Source organism: Bombus impatiens, unplaced genomic scaffold, assembly GCF_000188095.3.
Source record: "Bombus impatiens unplaced genomic scaffold, BIMP_2.2 scf_0321, whole genome shotgun sequence".
Taxonomy (NCBI): Eukaryota; Metazoa; Arthropoda; class Insecta; order Hymenoptera; family Apidae; genus Bombus; species Bombus impatiens.
The window spans coordinates 1949671-1963900 of record NT_176740.1 but is presented as its reverse complement, the minus strand read 5'-3'; the positions used below and the strand labels follow the sequence as shown (position 1 = coordinate 1963900).

General features: G+C 40.0%; 1 protein-coding gene across 8 annotated transcripts in view; it reads left to right on the top strand.

The window, feature by feature from the left end:
- Window positions 1-14230, top strand: part of LOC100749443 (protein sickie) — a 196624-nt gene that overhangs the window by 112472 nt on the left and 69922 nt on the right. For 7 of the 8 annotated variants that reach the window (XM_024367606.2, XM_024367604.2, XM_024367603.2 and 4 more), the window contains 2 exons: window positions 11898-12054; window positions 12313-13894. In XM_024367606.2, the coding sequence (XP_024223374.1) occupies window positions 11898-12054; window positions 12313-13894 (1739 nt within the window). Of the gene's footprint in view, window positions 1-7909; window positions 7932-11897; window positions 12055-12312; window positions 13895-14230 lie in introns of those variants that run through there. The other variant, XM_024367608.1, reaches the window with a different exon arrangement.

The window sequence follows — 14230 nt, the reverse complement described above, 5'->3', positions numbered from 1 at the left end:
CCTCATCCGTGCGTTTCCTCGAGCTTCTATTATTCCTGCACGTTGGTGAATTTGAGGGAGCGTAGAAGACAGGCTTGAAAATCCACAGAACGATATTTCCGATATGGTTAGTAGTCAGGATACTCTCCCCTAACCGTATAATCTGCACCTAAGCAACGATGCAAGGGATGGTACAGGCCTTTTTCACCATCCTTCGCTATCGAGTGTACACGCACGCCAGCCTTCTTTATGCGCATTTTTCTGCCCGTATTTCTACGCATATTTATGCAGCATGCGATCCACCGCATATAAACGAGCTGCAAAGTCTGAATTTTATATAAAATTGCGGATACGTATACATAAAAATTTCACATCGACGCTTCGCTACACTTCTCGTGAAGGATAGCTTTTTTTTTTAAATCCTGCCATATCATTTTGAATACGTGTAAGTTTCCTGATAATTTATATTTTACATTATATTTTCAATATATTTCTTTAGAAATTAGCGTTTAAAGTTTGTAAAAGCGTTACGCATCGATGCGTCGTATGAAGAAAGGAAAAATTGTAATAATTGGAACTTTGTATTCTTACGTGATTCGTCTATGGTTTGTAACAAACGATCCAGTGGCCAAGTGTATTCGTGCAACATGCAACTTGTCAATTCGCGGACAAAAGAGCGTACACTTTTCGTAGAGTAGTTCCATTTATTTACACCGCGGGTACCAACAGCTGCTAGCGACGTTAACTCCATCTTGTTTCCTTCGGAGCTTTCCCCTACCCTTCATCGTCACTCTAGTGAAAGGCGATCAGTTGGTGGAAATAAAAAATTAGGGGATGTTTCTTCGTCTGGATATTGGATCTTCGTCCGTGATTTCTGACGTGGAATTCAAGGGTGAAAATCAATTTAAACCTCGGGAACGCGTTACACAACTGGTTCTTCTCTCTTCGAATCTTGTTATATCCTCAGGAACATACGTGCATCGATGTACAATATAATTCGAATGTTTAACAGTTTACTCACAGAAGTGTTTAAAAGACGGAAGAATCCTTCTCGAAGCAAGACAATGAAATTTAATAAGCAGCGATTAAATCCCAGATCAAGACTGCTATTGTGCGGTCACCTCTCGCTGAAAATTAAGATAAGAGAACAATGAATAAGGATGAAGTCTGAACGAAAAAAGATTGGTGCAAAGGAAGCGAAATTAAATTGGAAGATGGAGGGAAAAGGGAGAGGTAACGAGAGAGAAGAGCAGTAAGAGCTAACAAAAAGTAATGCAAGGCATGGTAGGGGCTTCCCAATAGCAAAATAATAGGAAATGGAAAGAAAACATAACGGTTCACGAAAATGATGTGACAAGATGAAAAACGATAATGATCGCGATGCAAAGATATTATAATGGAAGTTGCAGACGTGCGCGTGCGAATACGATACTTTAAATTCCGTTTTCCGCTTCGGGCAAAGTGCAAACGCGCGGTACACAGCCACATTTACAACTCATAATCAGAAATTGAATGAACAAAACTTCTGTTACGCCGGAAGTAGGTATATTACAACGCTCTCCTCGGGCTAAAATGAATTTTAATTTACCACTTCTATGGTAGCTTGTTCGTGGTTCGCGTGCTGCAGGCTAAATTGAGAAATAAAGACGCGAGAAAAATTTAATTTCGTTATTATATGCAAGGTCGGACGTGTAAAAAGAATTGCCAGATCTAGGAACAAGACTTGAAATTAGAGAAAATCACGGACTATTACGCGGTAGTTTATATTAATTGCTATACTTATTATTCATTTATGCGCGTTTAATTATACGTATTTGTATTTAATGCCGACCTTATTTTCTGCCGTAGCAGTAATTTAATGAACATTTCTTTTTTTTACAAAGATATTTATCGTCCATTCGCGTGTCTGGAACTGATCAGAGAATTTTACACGAAAATATCTACTAATCCCATAATCAATTTGTATCGGAAATATCTATCGTAATTTCTGTAACGTGCGAAAAATTAGATTTCGTGCATGCAGGAATAGAACCATACCCTCTGTCCATCGGTTTCTCACAGTGGCATGAAGCATCACGTCCACGATGAGATCCAACCCAAACCGGAAAGCAACATCATTTATATGCGCAATTTTTCATGCGCGAGATAGGTTCGAGCGACGAAGCAGAAAGGAATGCGCGGATTAATGGGATTCAATTTTTAAAGCGAATCTCCTTTTTGCACCTGTTCAATCGATCGCTGAGTTTAATGCACGGCCGATGTTATATCACCACTTACACGGTTGAATTGATTTTCGAACACGGTTCGATCGCACGCAAACGTATACCTACAGTTGCGTATCTGACTTATGGGAAAATTAGACGATGCGAATGTATATCGTGTCGGTCAGTAAATTTAGGAAACTTTGCTAAAATTTATCAGTTTCGAGAATACTTGAGTTCTTGTCAAATCAGACAAATACGTTAGGTGTGCAGAGAACACCGAATTAAAGACTCTTAACTTGACCAATACAGTAACTAAACTAACATAAGATTTAGAATTCTTACAACGACACATGAATCGTTGTATATATATTTCCTATTTTAAAATCTATTTTTAGAATTTAATCTTAAAGCTAAGATAAATAATCTGTGGAAGACACAGTGTTTATGTTGAAATAATATTAGGTGATATTTATTAAACAGAATTACAGAACCAAATGTATTTAAAATATAAGTGAATGATATGGTATAATTAACAAAGTGTGCAGATGAAGAACTTATGGATTGTTGACAGTTGGCCAGTTACTCTCAGACTGACTGCACGTAGTGACACATGGTCCCTTAAAAGATTTTGAACCCCACTCTCTATACAGTAGTGAGTATGACCTGTGTAAGTGTCCTGTTCAAATGCCTGTGTAGGTGTCTGTATAAGATCAATATCGTTGTATTCCAACATCTATTATATAGACAATACGTATTAATCAATAAGTAAATAATTATATCCCAAATCCACAATGAAACAACTTCCTCTTTTTTTTTTAATTTTACATTTACAATACAATTTTACAACGTCACATGGTCATTTTAATCCACAGTGAAAGGGTTAGAAACGGGTATCCTTCGACTGGAACTGCATGAAATAGGACGAGTTTCACCTAACGTCTACAATACTAGAATATAAAATCGTAGATTGCCAGGAACACTATAGATGATAGTATGCATGTATCACGAACGTGAAAGTAGAAAGTCTTATATCCTTTGAAAAATATGCTTAAACATCGTTCATCTCGAACGTCTATTAAATTTCAAAATTACCATGTTTAACAATGCGATAGCGCCAGTAATAGATTTCGTAGTTCGATTTGGTCGACGAAGACAATTATGCGGTCATCTAATCGAATTCTAGAGACCTTGCTACAAAGTCTGAATTATCATGACACGTACGTTATTAACGATAAAGTATTCTCTATTAAAATATGAAATACGACACGATAAGAACGCCATTCAGCTATATGGATTTTATCACATTGGACATGATATTTTTGTAACATCACACCCTCTACGATTCCCCATCGAATTAAGAGTCTAGATCGCAAGACACGATAGACTTGCTGCAAATGGATTTGGCGGTGAATAGAAAATACTCGATTCACGATGTGCTCCAGCGTTGTCAGAATGCAATTTCGTTGCGATGCCCACAAGGGAATTGAAAATATAATATGCGTCGGATATCGTCGCTGGTGATCTTGTTGCGGAGCAACCCCCTAAAAGGGCGCCGCGACCACAAGAATCATCCAGATTCATCTGCAAATATTCAATTTGTTGAAAAACAGATCGGAAACGTTGATTCTTCGTAATGTTTTTTCATATCAACATTTTCATAACACATCGTTGATATAGTAGGATATAATGTGATACCGTAATATAATATAACGATATAATATCGCGATTTTGTTCGGTGTGCCGCAAGAATTTTGTAAAAATTGCGATACCTGGCTACTAGCGTGGAGCACTGACCTTTTTCCATAAATTGTCGAATAAAAACAATGATCGAATACAATGTATTTTTAATGCGTCACACAGAATTTTGATAATGAGCTTATACGTGTCGCATATAAAATGGAAAAAAGTTAAAAATCGTTAACATAATATAATATGATAGAATTTCATTATGTTGGAGAAAAGAAAAAAAAAATATATAGAAAAGAGACCAAAACTCACGGTGGTCTTATGAGTCAACTACCTCCTGACAATATTCAGGTCTTAAGCTGATCCCACAGGACCGTGACAGAAGAGGCTCCGCTTTGTTGAACTCATCCCCGACTCTAATTCGTATCGACGACCGCACGTGCGTGAATTCCCCGAAGGAGAAAAAACACGTGCACGAAATCGGTGAAGCCGATAGCAAAATTGAAACGAGAGGAAACTCCTATCGTTTGTATCACCAAGAAAGGCGTTTACGAGGTTCGAGCCAATCCTATTATCATCCGAACTTCCTCCATTTCCTTAAAATCCCTCGATCGCCTCGTAATTTCATTAACAGCTACTCTTTAACGAAAATATTCGAAGAATTAAAATTTAATTCAATAAGTTAATTAAAAAATTAAATTAAAAATTAGAATTTAACTCTGCTACGATTCTCTAATTGTCATATTTCCATCTCTTGCTCCAACTTTAGCAAAGAAATAGAATTTATGATGTTTCAGGTGATTGTTTAAAAATAAAATTGAAACAAGAAATCATACACGCGTGCAACTTGTCAGGAGATATAACGGTTTATATAATTGGAGTTCGTATAATAGAATCTCACCAATTCTTCTCATGAACAATTATTTCTCACGTAACAAGAATTCGTTTTCAGGCGAGTGAATTCAAGCAGCTAAAGTTCAATTGGTCGAGCATCGAGTAGAATTTTGCTCGAATAAACGAAGTTCTAATAACCGTCGCAATAAGACCTTTCCCTCCAAACTACAAATATTTTTTAATAGTTAGAAAAGTATAATTGGATCGATAATGACCGAAAGAACGTAGCAGGATTACGTTGGAAACATCGTGAATCCTCTCTATCAACTTGTCGTTCCTCTGTGGATCAGAGATGTCAATAGATAACGAAGTGCAACGAGAAAGAAATTGATGACTGCGCTTTCGAGCAACCGTAATACGATCGACTGACACATGCGACTAATTACAATCTAATCTTCTAATTGAGATTCGAGCTGCAGCACTGGAACCCTCGCTCATTCGCTCACCGTTATCCATACCAACCGCACAAAAGCTCAGAAATAGCAGATGAGAGGCGTCGCGTCGCGTCGAAACAGACGTCGGAAGTGGCGTTAGAACGAGAAGAAGCTTCGTGCTCGATTCGACGGTTAGTCGATAATAGAGTTTTCCGTGGAAAAGGGTCGGTTAGTCATCTCGAAGATGGTCGATGGTGCGGTTCTCGTAGAAGCTGAACGAAAATTCTAAGGGCTCTAATCCCCATCTTAGACTCACACAGGGTGGCCTGACCGTAATTCGACTCCTTAACTAATCATTTTAGCTCTCCTCTGCCCAACGTTTTTCCCTCCCGTTCGCTTCAAAGGCCGCCTTTGACCTCGCGTTTCTGCTTGCAAGCAGATAAACTTTTATTTCTCTGTCGCGAGGATAACGGATTGATTAAAACTTCTCTGCCGATCAAAGCGTTCGTTAGGTAGATTGGTTTGAAAAATCCTCCACGGTCGTTCATGAGCAAATGTTGTTAACGATCGTGATAACCACTAAACGTACTCGTTTAATTTAATGTTCGTATAATTTTACCGGATTATCGATCTTCGTATTTTGTTGAGTCTACGTTATCCCGAAATTTCAACTGTAGGTAGATGAATTACGTTTTTGGTATAGACGCAGAAACATTCGCGATGTAATAACGTATCGTCCTGTAAAAGAATCGCGTCAATAATCTTTCAAACAGTTCACGATTCCTAGACTTACGAAGGTTGATCATTTCTATTCTTTAAATGACCGTACGTATTCGTAATATTATTGCTCTTAAAGGCTTTCACCTTGTGCACTTAAGCGTGTAATCAAAGAATGAATCGTAGTGCTTTATCTTAAGCGTAACTCGATATAACGAAGGTGGGAACAGAAAACAGAAACCGATATTTCCAACTATAACATACGTGGGAGTAAGTCGTCTCATATGGCAATCTAAGAACGTTTACACTGAGTTTGTCTCGCAGCGATGGAAAACGCCTTTGTTAGCCGTTACTTTTTCTCTATTTGCTGTGTACGATATCACGCAATAATCGTATCATTTTCGTCATTTGTTCTTGGAAATTTTTTATCAAATATATTCGATAAATTGTTACGTTATCAAATTATGCGAACGGAGCAGAATCAAATAAATAGTATCGATGACATTCCCCGAACTTTTAATCTTAGCATTAACGTAACGACGTTCTCTCTTTACCGTATGACGATGTTATTGAAATTTTTTAATTCCCTGTCAACAACTATACGTACGTACGTAGCAGGCTTAACTCTTCACGCAAGAAATGAAAGGATTCGAATTCGTTACGTTGTATTTGTTTTAGACCTGACTGTCTAATTACGTATAATAATTTGATGAAGAGCTAAGTGCATGTTCGACGAGCGTGGAGAAATCGTTTTGCCGCTAATCTTCGCTGATCTTCCGTTCCCGGCAAATCCTCCGGTGTGCCAATGGAGTTCCGTACACATATCGCATGCACCGCACGCTTCTCAGTGACTCTCAACTGGCGCTAACTCTCCTTTAATTGAACTGCGCGTTTAACTATCGATATAACTATGACGCATAACTGTCGATAGTCGGTAAGAAAGGAACAATAACATAGAAGATATCTGTTCATCGCATCCGAGTCCTTCCCGAACGAGCTTAGATCCCGAAACGATCAATATTAGAAAAATACGAAAGATCAATTAGAAATTGGCGTACCAATCGAGTTAGTCGAGTGAAAACTACGTGATAAATAAAGCGGTAATTCATCAAACAAGCCGTCGCAGTTCGATTCGATGGCAGACCACGAACATATTCTACAAACCCAGTGATTGTTCCTCTCATCGGATGCGCATTATCGAGCTTTCTGAGAAAATAAGTAATCTGCGTGTTTATGGTTACATCTGTTCAGTAGAAAGTATCGAAAGTGGAAAGAAGAAGGAAACGAGAGGCAAGAGATAAAAAGAGAGAAGTCAGTGTCTCTCAGAGAGTCACCACTGAAGTTAATCGCTTTGGCCTGTCAATCGTACATTCACACATTACATACGCATGCATACGCATGGGTCGCTCGAGGCACACGCTCGCACACACAAATATGCAACACACACACAAACAGAGAACACGCTCGTACACCACGTAGACTCGATGCAATGCCCTTATGAGTTCGTACACCGTTAAAGACGCACTAATGCAACCGCTGCTCGTTGCTCCCTCGTGCATCGATGCACTCTCGCCACGAAGCGTACCAGCGAAACAAAAGGAGGGAGGAGAGCGTAGAGTGGAACAGTATGGAGCTGTACCGCATTCGCATGAAATGCAAGTGCGAGTTTACGTTAGAACGAGAACACGGGAGGACGCATCGCCCATAATCAGCGAAATTCGGTTAAAAGTGTAACCGCCGCCACCGTAAAAACGTCGTGAGAGCCCCTGTGCACGTGACATTTGACTCGTGATTCTTGACTTACGATGGCAGTTTAGTGCGAGTTCGGTAAGCTATTTAATCGTTCTATCAAACTGTGCGATATCGAGAAATCTTTCTTCTCTTTGTCTGATTTTTTACGGCGTTTTGTCCAGCCTCACGATTGTTAAAGATTCGCCGCGTTTATTTTGCACGTTTTCTAACCGAGAAACGCGAAATAGACAGCGTGTCTCTGTAAATAAGAAAATGTTTATCTACTCGGGGAAAAACAATTTTTTAGTAGGTCTGCGCCGCGAGTATATTTAAAGTGGGATGAGAGGTAAAATTAGAACAACGTGAAGTTTGAAGCACTGTGCTTGGAGGAAATACAAGAACGAGTTCGCACGCGTTCGCTGCCATGAGAGCGCAACAAGTCTTGCCTAGCACGCACGTTGCGGAATTTCGCAGCCCTTTGCATCCCAGGTTCCTCCCATTCTATTGTCCCTGGATGCCATGCTCCTTAATTTCAACTTCTTACTCTTTCGACTGTCGTATATTATTATATATATCTTCAGTATTGTCTAAACTCGTAAAATAATTTAGAAACGCGTAAAGTCTGAAAGACATCAGCGATAATTTCACACGGTTTCCGGTTAAATATTCGTCTACATAGAAGCACGTAATGTACAGGCTGAGCATATTTATGCCAATTCATGCCTTTGATAACGGTGAAATACGAAATATACTTTACTCCTTAAATATTATAACAAATACGTACTTTACCTCGCACACCGTGTATACACGTTTCTTCATATTACGCAAATATACATTCTCTGCATTTTTGCATGTTTCTCATAAATGCACGGACAACCGCAGCCTGGTAATAAAATACTAACCTGCAATATTCAACATCTATCCTTCAAAACGCTGGTACATGGAATACATAATACACGAGCATGATTGAAAAACACCTGGCGCTTTGGATAGAGTAGGGATAAAGAGAAAAAAGAGTACTGGCATGGGAGAGCATGATAGTGCAGGTGGTTCCTATGTCCTGGTATATCCTGGTCAATATTTGAGAATTCGGGGCGCGCGAATGTCGTTAATATCTTGCAGGATCGATCGGTCGTGCTCCGACTTCCGATGAATCATTTTCATGACAGGCAACCTCTAATGCCTGGTCACGTTTTAACTTCTCTATCTCGTCTCTTCCCCTGCCTCTTCTTTGTCAGCGATGCCTCGATTCGCTGATAATAAAAAAATCGAATTTATTACGACACCCCGTGACTGAAGCTTTTCGTAAGGCGCTAAGAGTTCCGGCTGAGATACAAATCTCCGTACTCTTACAATAGCCAATTGATTTATAGTTTACTCGGTATTATCATTTAATTGACGATGACTCGCCGAAGTAGTCGAATGGATATATTATGTACGTTGTATGAAATTGTTTAAAATTCCATTGGTACCATTACGCAATTATAATTATATACATTCGTAATTATAGTTTGAAACGAAGCTGAAAACGTGTATAGAAATTGGAAGATATTTAGTGGAATCACGCATTTTGCCAAGATTCTAAATTATTAATTATACCAGTAAGCTTAGATACGTTTAGCGAGGCCATCTTTAACACAAATCGTGCAACATTAATCTTCATGTAACTTACGATCAAAATGTAGATTGAATATGGGTGTTGTCGTGCACGAACAGTACGTAAGTGCTACATATAGAAAAAGTGAAAGAGACAAGGACAAGTAAGCTGTGCTAATTTTATGTAAGCGACGTAACTACGTTGCCTTAAAAAGTGAAGCGCGACTAAGGCGATTATCTCTTAACAGTAAAATCCAAGCATGCAATGTACCCATCATACGAAATTTGAAATAAAATGAAACCTCTGCCTTGACATTTCTCCGCTTTATTTCATCCTGTTTGAGATCAACGTATACAATCGTTGGAATCCTAAATCCCGTTTTAATTGCGCTCTTTCCTTTTGTTTGGCTCCATGCGTATTTAAATTCCAATAGCAACACAACGAAAGAATGCGATTCACCGATTCGCCGGCACGCATGGTATCCGATTATGAATGCGACTACGCATGGTCGCGCTCGTTATACGATGGCTGATCGATAGAGGGTTAAACTAATAACGACGCCCCTCGCAAATAGCCTTGCAACATCGTAAGATTTCTTCATTCTCAGCCACGAACCGTTTATCTCGTATCCAGTTGATTCGTGTCGCGTACGTAGTTTGACAATTGAGCTGATCGACCGGCCAGAATTAGGCTCTGTTATTACGGCGAATCAGTGTCAGCACCGGTGCCAATGAAGAACGATCGCGGTTGTCGAGATTACCGTAACGAGTACCGATCGAACGTGTGACCGGCGCGCTCGAATTAACTTAAGTAAATAGAGGAATTGATTTAAGCCACACGATCCTTAATGTGATTCATCGCGAGGAAACTACGTTGTCCGAGTTTGTTACACGCGTAACGTGGACGCGAGTTCTCAGAGCTTGCAGCAAATTAAACGTACGACCATTCTAAATTATAAATTGAGCTCGATTGAATCCGCGCGTTGGCTATTTGGTTACGTAAACATGCTCTTCTCGGATACTTGGAAAATACATTAAATTAAACGGTTTGCGAAACTAATTTCAAACACGTGTTATCGCTGAGAATGGAATGTGAAATTATCGCGCGAAAGTAATAAATCACGAAGGCCTGGATAAGTTAGAAAGTTGATATTTTGAGTGATGCGAATACCAGAATGCCATAATCGAAGATAATAAGAAAATAGATAGTAATTCAATGGAATGACGATAAGAATTTTAAAAAGGAAATAAGTAGCAATTAAATTAAATAAGCTAACTTGTAGATATAACTAAGTAATAATCTAATTGATTTGTTCGACCAATCCGAGTTAACGATTCCAAAGTTCTGAGTTACGAGCAAATAATTAATTGCTTCGTGGTTATTCTCCTGTGCTGAATTTAATTATCATACATGCGATGTTGAATTATTTAGTATCGTCGTTCGTCTAACCGAACGAGTTGCTCTGGCTTATATTAATAAGTCACTCGGTCTTTCTGCTAATTACGGGTGTGCAACAATAGAATGACACGAGTAATAAATTACATAACTTCTGCCAGCTGGCAATAGCGTGGATCAGGATAACGCAGCTGTTTCATGATCTAGATTAAAATTTATCAGGGATCTTCATTGCGACAATTTAGGTACACTGTAAAGTGTATCGCGTAATTTTCTATTTGCAGTAATCGGTCGTCTATCCAATTCTTTTTAAAAAATAGCCTTGGATAATTCATCCGTATATATATTTCCTAATTTCTCCTTTCATACCAACTAATTAATTAGTTTCTTTTATTGAGAATTATTCTCCGAAATAAATACGATAAAACCTCTGTTGTCTGAACGTATCTTTTTTAAAGTCACGCGTAGAAGAAAAATATGTTTTAATCCATAAATTTCTAGAACGGAACGACTATAATATTATCTCTGTATCACATGGCAGAAAGTATCTTTCCGTATTGCGATACACAAGGCTGAAAAACCGCTACTATTATTTTAACTTAATCTTTCGTATGTAGCGGTTTTATGTTATGTCCTTTGTGTCCGTCGAATGATATAACTACTATGTTTTCATGCAAGATGATCTATTAATTCGACGTGTTATAACTTTGTCCCATGATAACGTAAATTACTTGGTGGAAACAATGTCTGCGATTACAGTAGTGACAGATTGAGCAACGAGCAGTAGCGGATTAATCTCCTTGCATGGTAAATGCACGCTGTCACGTGTATGTACCATAGCAGGCCTGCGGTTTATTTTGTCTACAAACAGCGTATACTTCCCAGACACAGCTACGGAGTCGAGGTCTGGTACAGTATTGCGACTGTGCTCGGTTAATGAGCCAACCGATCGTCGTTTTATTGAGACGCGGCCAATGACAGTGTGAATACTGTTAGAAAAAGACCAGACGAATTATAAGCGTTTATCGTCGATCGTTTAATTAAATGTTACGAGTGCACTTAGTGCGGATATTTTCTCGAATATCGAAAATTTTATCATTATTGGAATTCAGAGTAGCTGATGGTTCTTCGTCTATTGTGAACGTGATCCTTCATCTGCTTTTTTTCACAGTATTTACTACGACTATTATATCCGCTATTTCACTGCATCGATGCTCGCTCAACTCGATTGTTGGTTAAAGATGATATCTTTTCATGTTTTAAAGCAAACAGCGATATTCCAAGGAACGATTAAACAGGATCAATGATTTTCTGTTTCAGGTGGTTTAAAACATGGAAACGGTGGCATAGGCAGTGCAAGCAGTTCGAGAAGCACAAGTCCGAGTCAGCAACAGTCACCTCAAGGCGGACTCTCTTTCATTCCTCAGCCCAGAAATCAGAATTCTACGAATAGACAACCTGCAGCTACTACCCCAAGGTAAATATCAATTTTTCCTAACGATATAGCATACATTGACTGCTATATATATACTTTTTATCCTTCATTTACCCAATTTCTTTTCATCATATCTTTCCTTGCAGTAACACAATTGTTAAACTGTCTATCATTTGTTGTCGAGCATACTGTAGACTCGACAATGTTTTCTTATCGTTGCGTCGTTCATATTATTTGCTATTTCTCACAATCGGAATAATGGCATCGAAGAACTAATCATCGAACATTAAATCGTTTCAGCCCTCGAACGTCTACGGTGGGCAAACCCAGCGGCGTAAGGACTGCTCAACAATCGCCATACGCCACCACGGGAGCTCCCACCCAGCAAAACAAGAACTCCGTCTTAGACAAATTCAAACTCTTCAACAACAAAGAGAAGAATCAAGATCGCGGTAAAGCTTCGTCCGGTGTGTCGAAACGTACATCCAGTTCTTCCGGCTTTTCCTCGGCGAGATCGGAACACTCCGATAGCTCGACGTCGCTGTGCGATCAGAGCAAGTTGCAAGTGGAATCGCCGAAGAGTCGTGCGCTGAAATCGAAGCTGCAATCGACCAAGCCGGCGAAACAGGCGAGCCCGAAGACAGTGAGAAAAGAGCAGAGCAAAGCTCAAAGTAAAATAGCGCGGACGAAGGGTGCACCTGATAAATTGGTCGGCTATAATCCGCCCTTGGAAGATGTCAAGCCGACCAGTAAAATCGGTGGCGTGGGGGCCAAACCGGCCGTGGACAAAAAGTCCTCGAATCTCCACGATCTGCTGAAGCAACAGCCTAGCAGTCAACTGCAGAAACCGAATCCTTCCGTATTGATGCCTCCTAAGCAAATCGCTCCGCAAGACGCGAAGAACTTTGGCAGCTTGAAGAACGACTCGTCGAAACAGTCGCCCAGACCCAAGATGGAGCTGCCAGCCAAGATACCCGACACGAAAGTTCATCTGCAAAATATGAAGGTCCCGCCGAACGGATTGAACAAGGACGTTCTAGCGCAGAAGGTATTATTGAGCAATACGAATGGAATGATCAAGCAGACTGAGCACGAAGAAATCGTCATCACCAACGAGAATAGTTCTACGATCGATCACACGTTGTCTATGAACCAAGCGAATTTGTGCGACCAAAAGTCGACGGTCGAGAAGCAAAAGGAGATCGGTGAGAACGTACTGACGAATAATCAAGCGGCACCCGTGGAAAATAGCAATCCGTCGAAGCAACAAAATACGAGCCTGCCCGTGAAAGCTCGAATTCCAAACGAAGTACACGAGACAGAAAGGATAAATGGAAAGCAAACACCGCCCGTTTCTCCTCGTAACAGCCCGGAAACACCGATGGATGTAAAAATGGCAAGCATTCAAGAGAACCCGGCAGCTGCTGCAACAACTCACGTTAACGTTCCTCCTCACGGGCAAGTTTCGAACGCGCTAAATTTTGGAGCGAATAAGCAGCCACCGGTTCTTAATAGTCCACTGCAAGGTTCAACCTTGGGCGCTTCCGGGAGCCCAGGTTCCAGCATTCCGAAGCCCACGGCCTTGGTGAAAGGCACTTCGAAACCACCGAAGGAAAACAACATGCCAGGCGCACCGACGCCCACAAAATTAAAGGCAGACGCTTTGCATCGTAAGCTCGATCCGAACACGGTTGCAATGGTGTCACCAATGCCAAGTATCTCGGACCTGATGTCCGAGAGCTCTCATAGTAATTCTAATAGTACTGGTCAGAGTAATTCCAGCGACAGCAGCGTTATTTATAGGCCCAGCAGCGAAAGTGGCAGCGAAATCAAAACCATACCTAACAGGAAAATTGACACAACCTTCGAACAAATGGAGAAGGTCAGTAACACTGTCGATACGTCGATACGTATTCCTCGGACGAACGATGTATTTAACTTCGGTAAAATATTACTTGACGCTTTTATAGTAGGCGATAGGCGGCAAGTATTTAACTGTCAGCGATTTTAGACGATTGCAAGGACTCGTCTTTGCTGTGATAGTGTACAATTCGCACAAAAATTATTGCGGAATAAAACAAGCGTTATCAAGGAAAAAATAGAGATACGCCAGAAAAATGTTGTATGTTTAAAAGAAAATTTAATAAATTTCAAAGAGAACACAACAGAATTCCGCAGAAAGAATAAGAGATCTTTAAACGAAAAGTCGCGTGTCCGC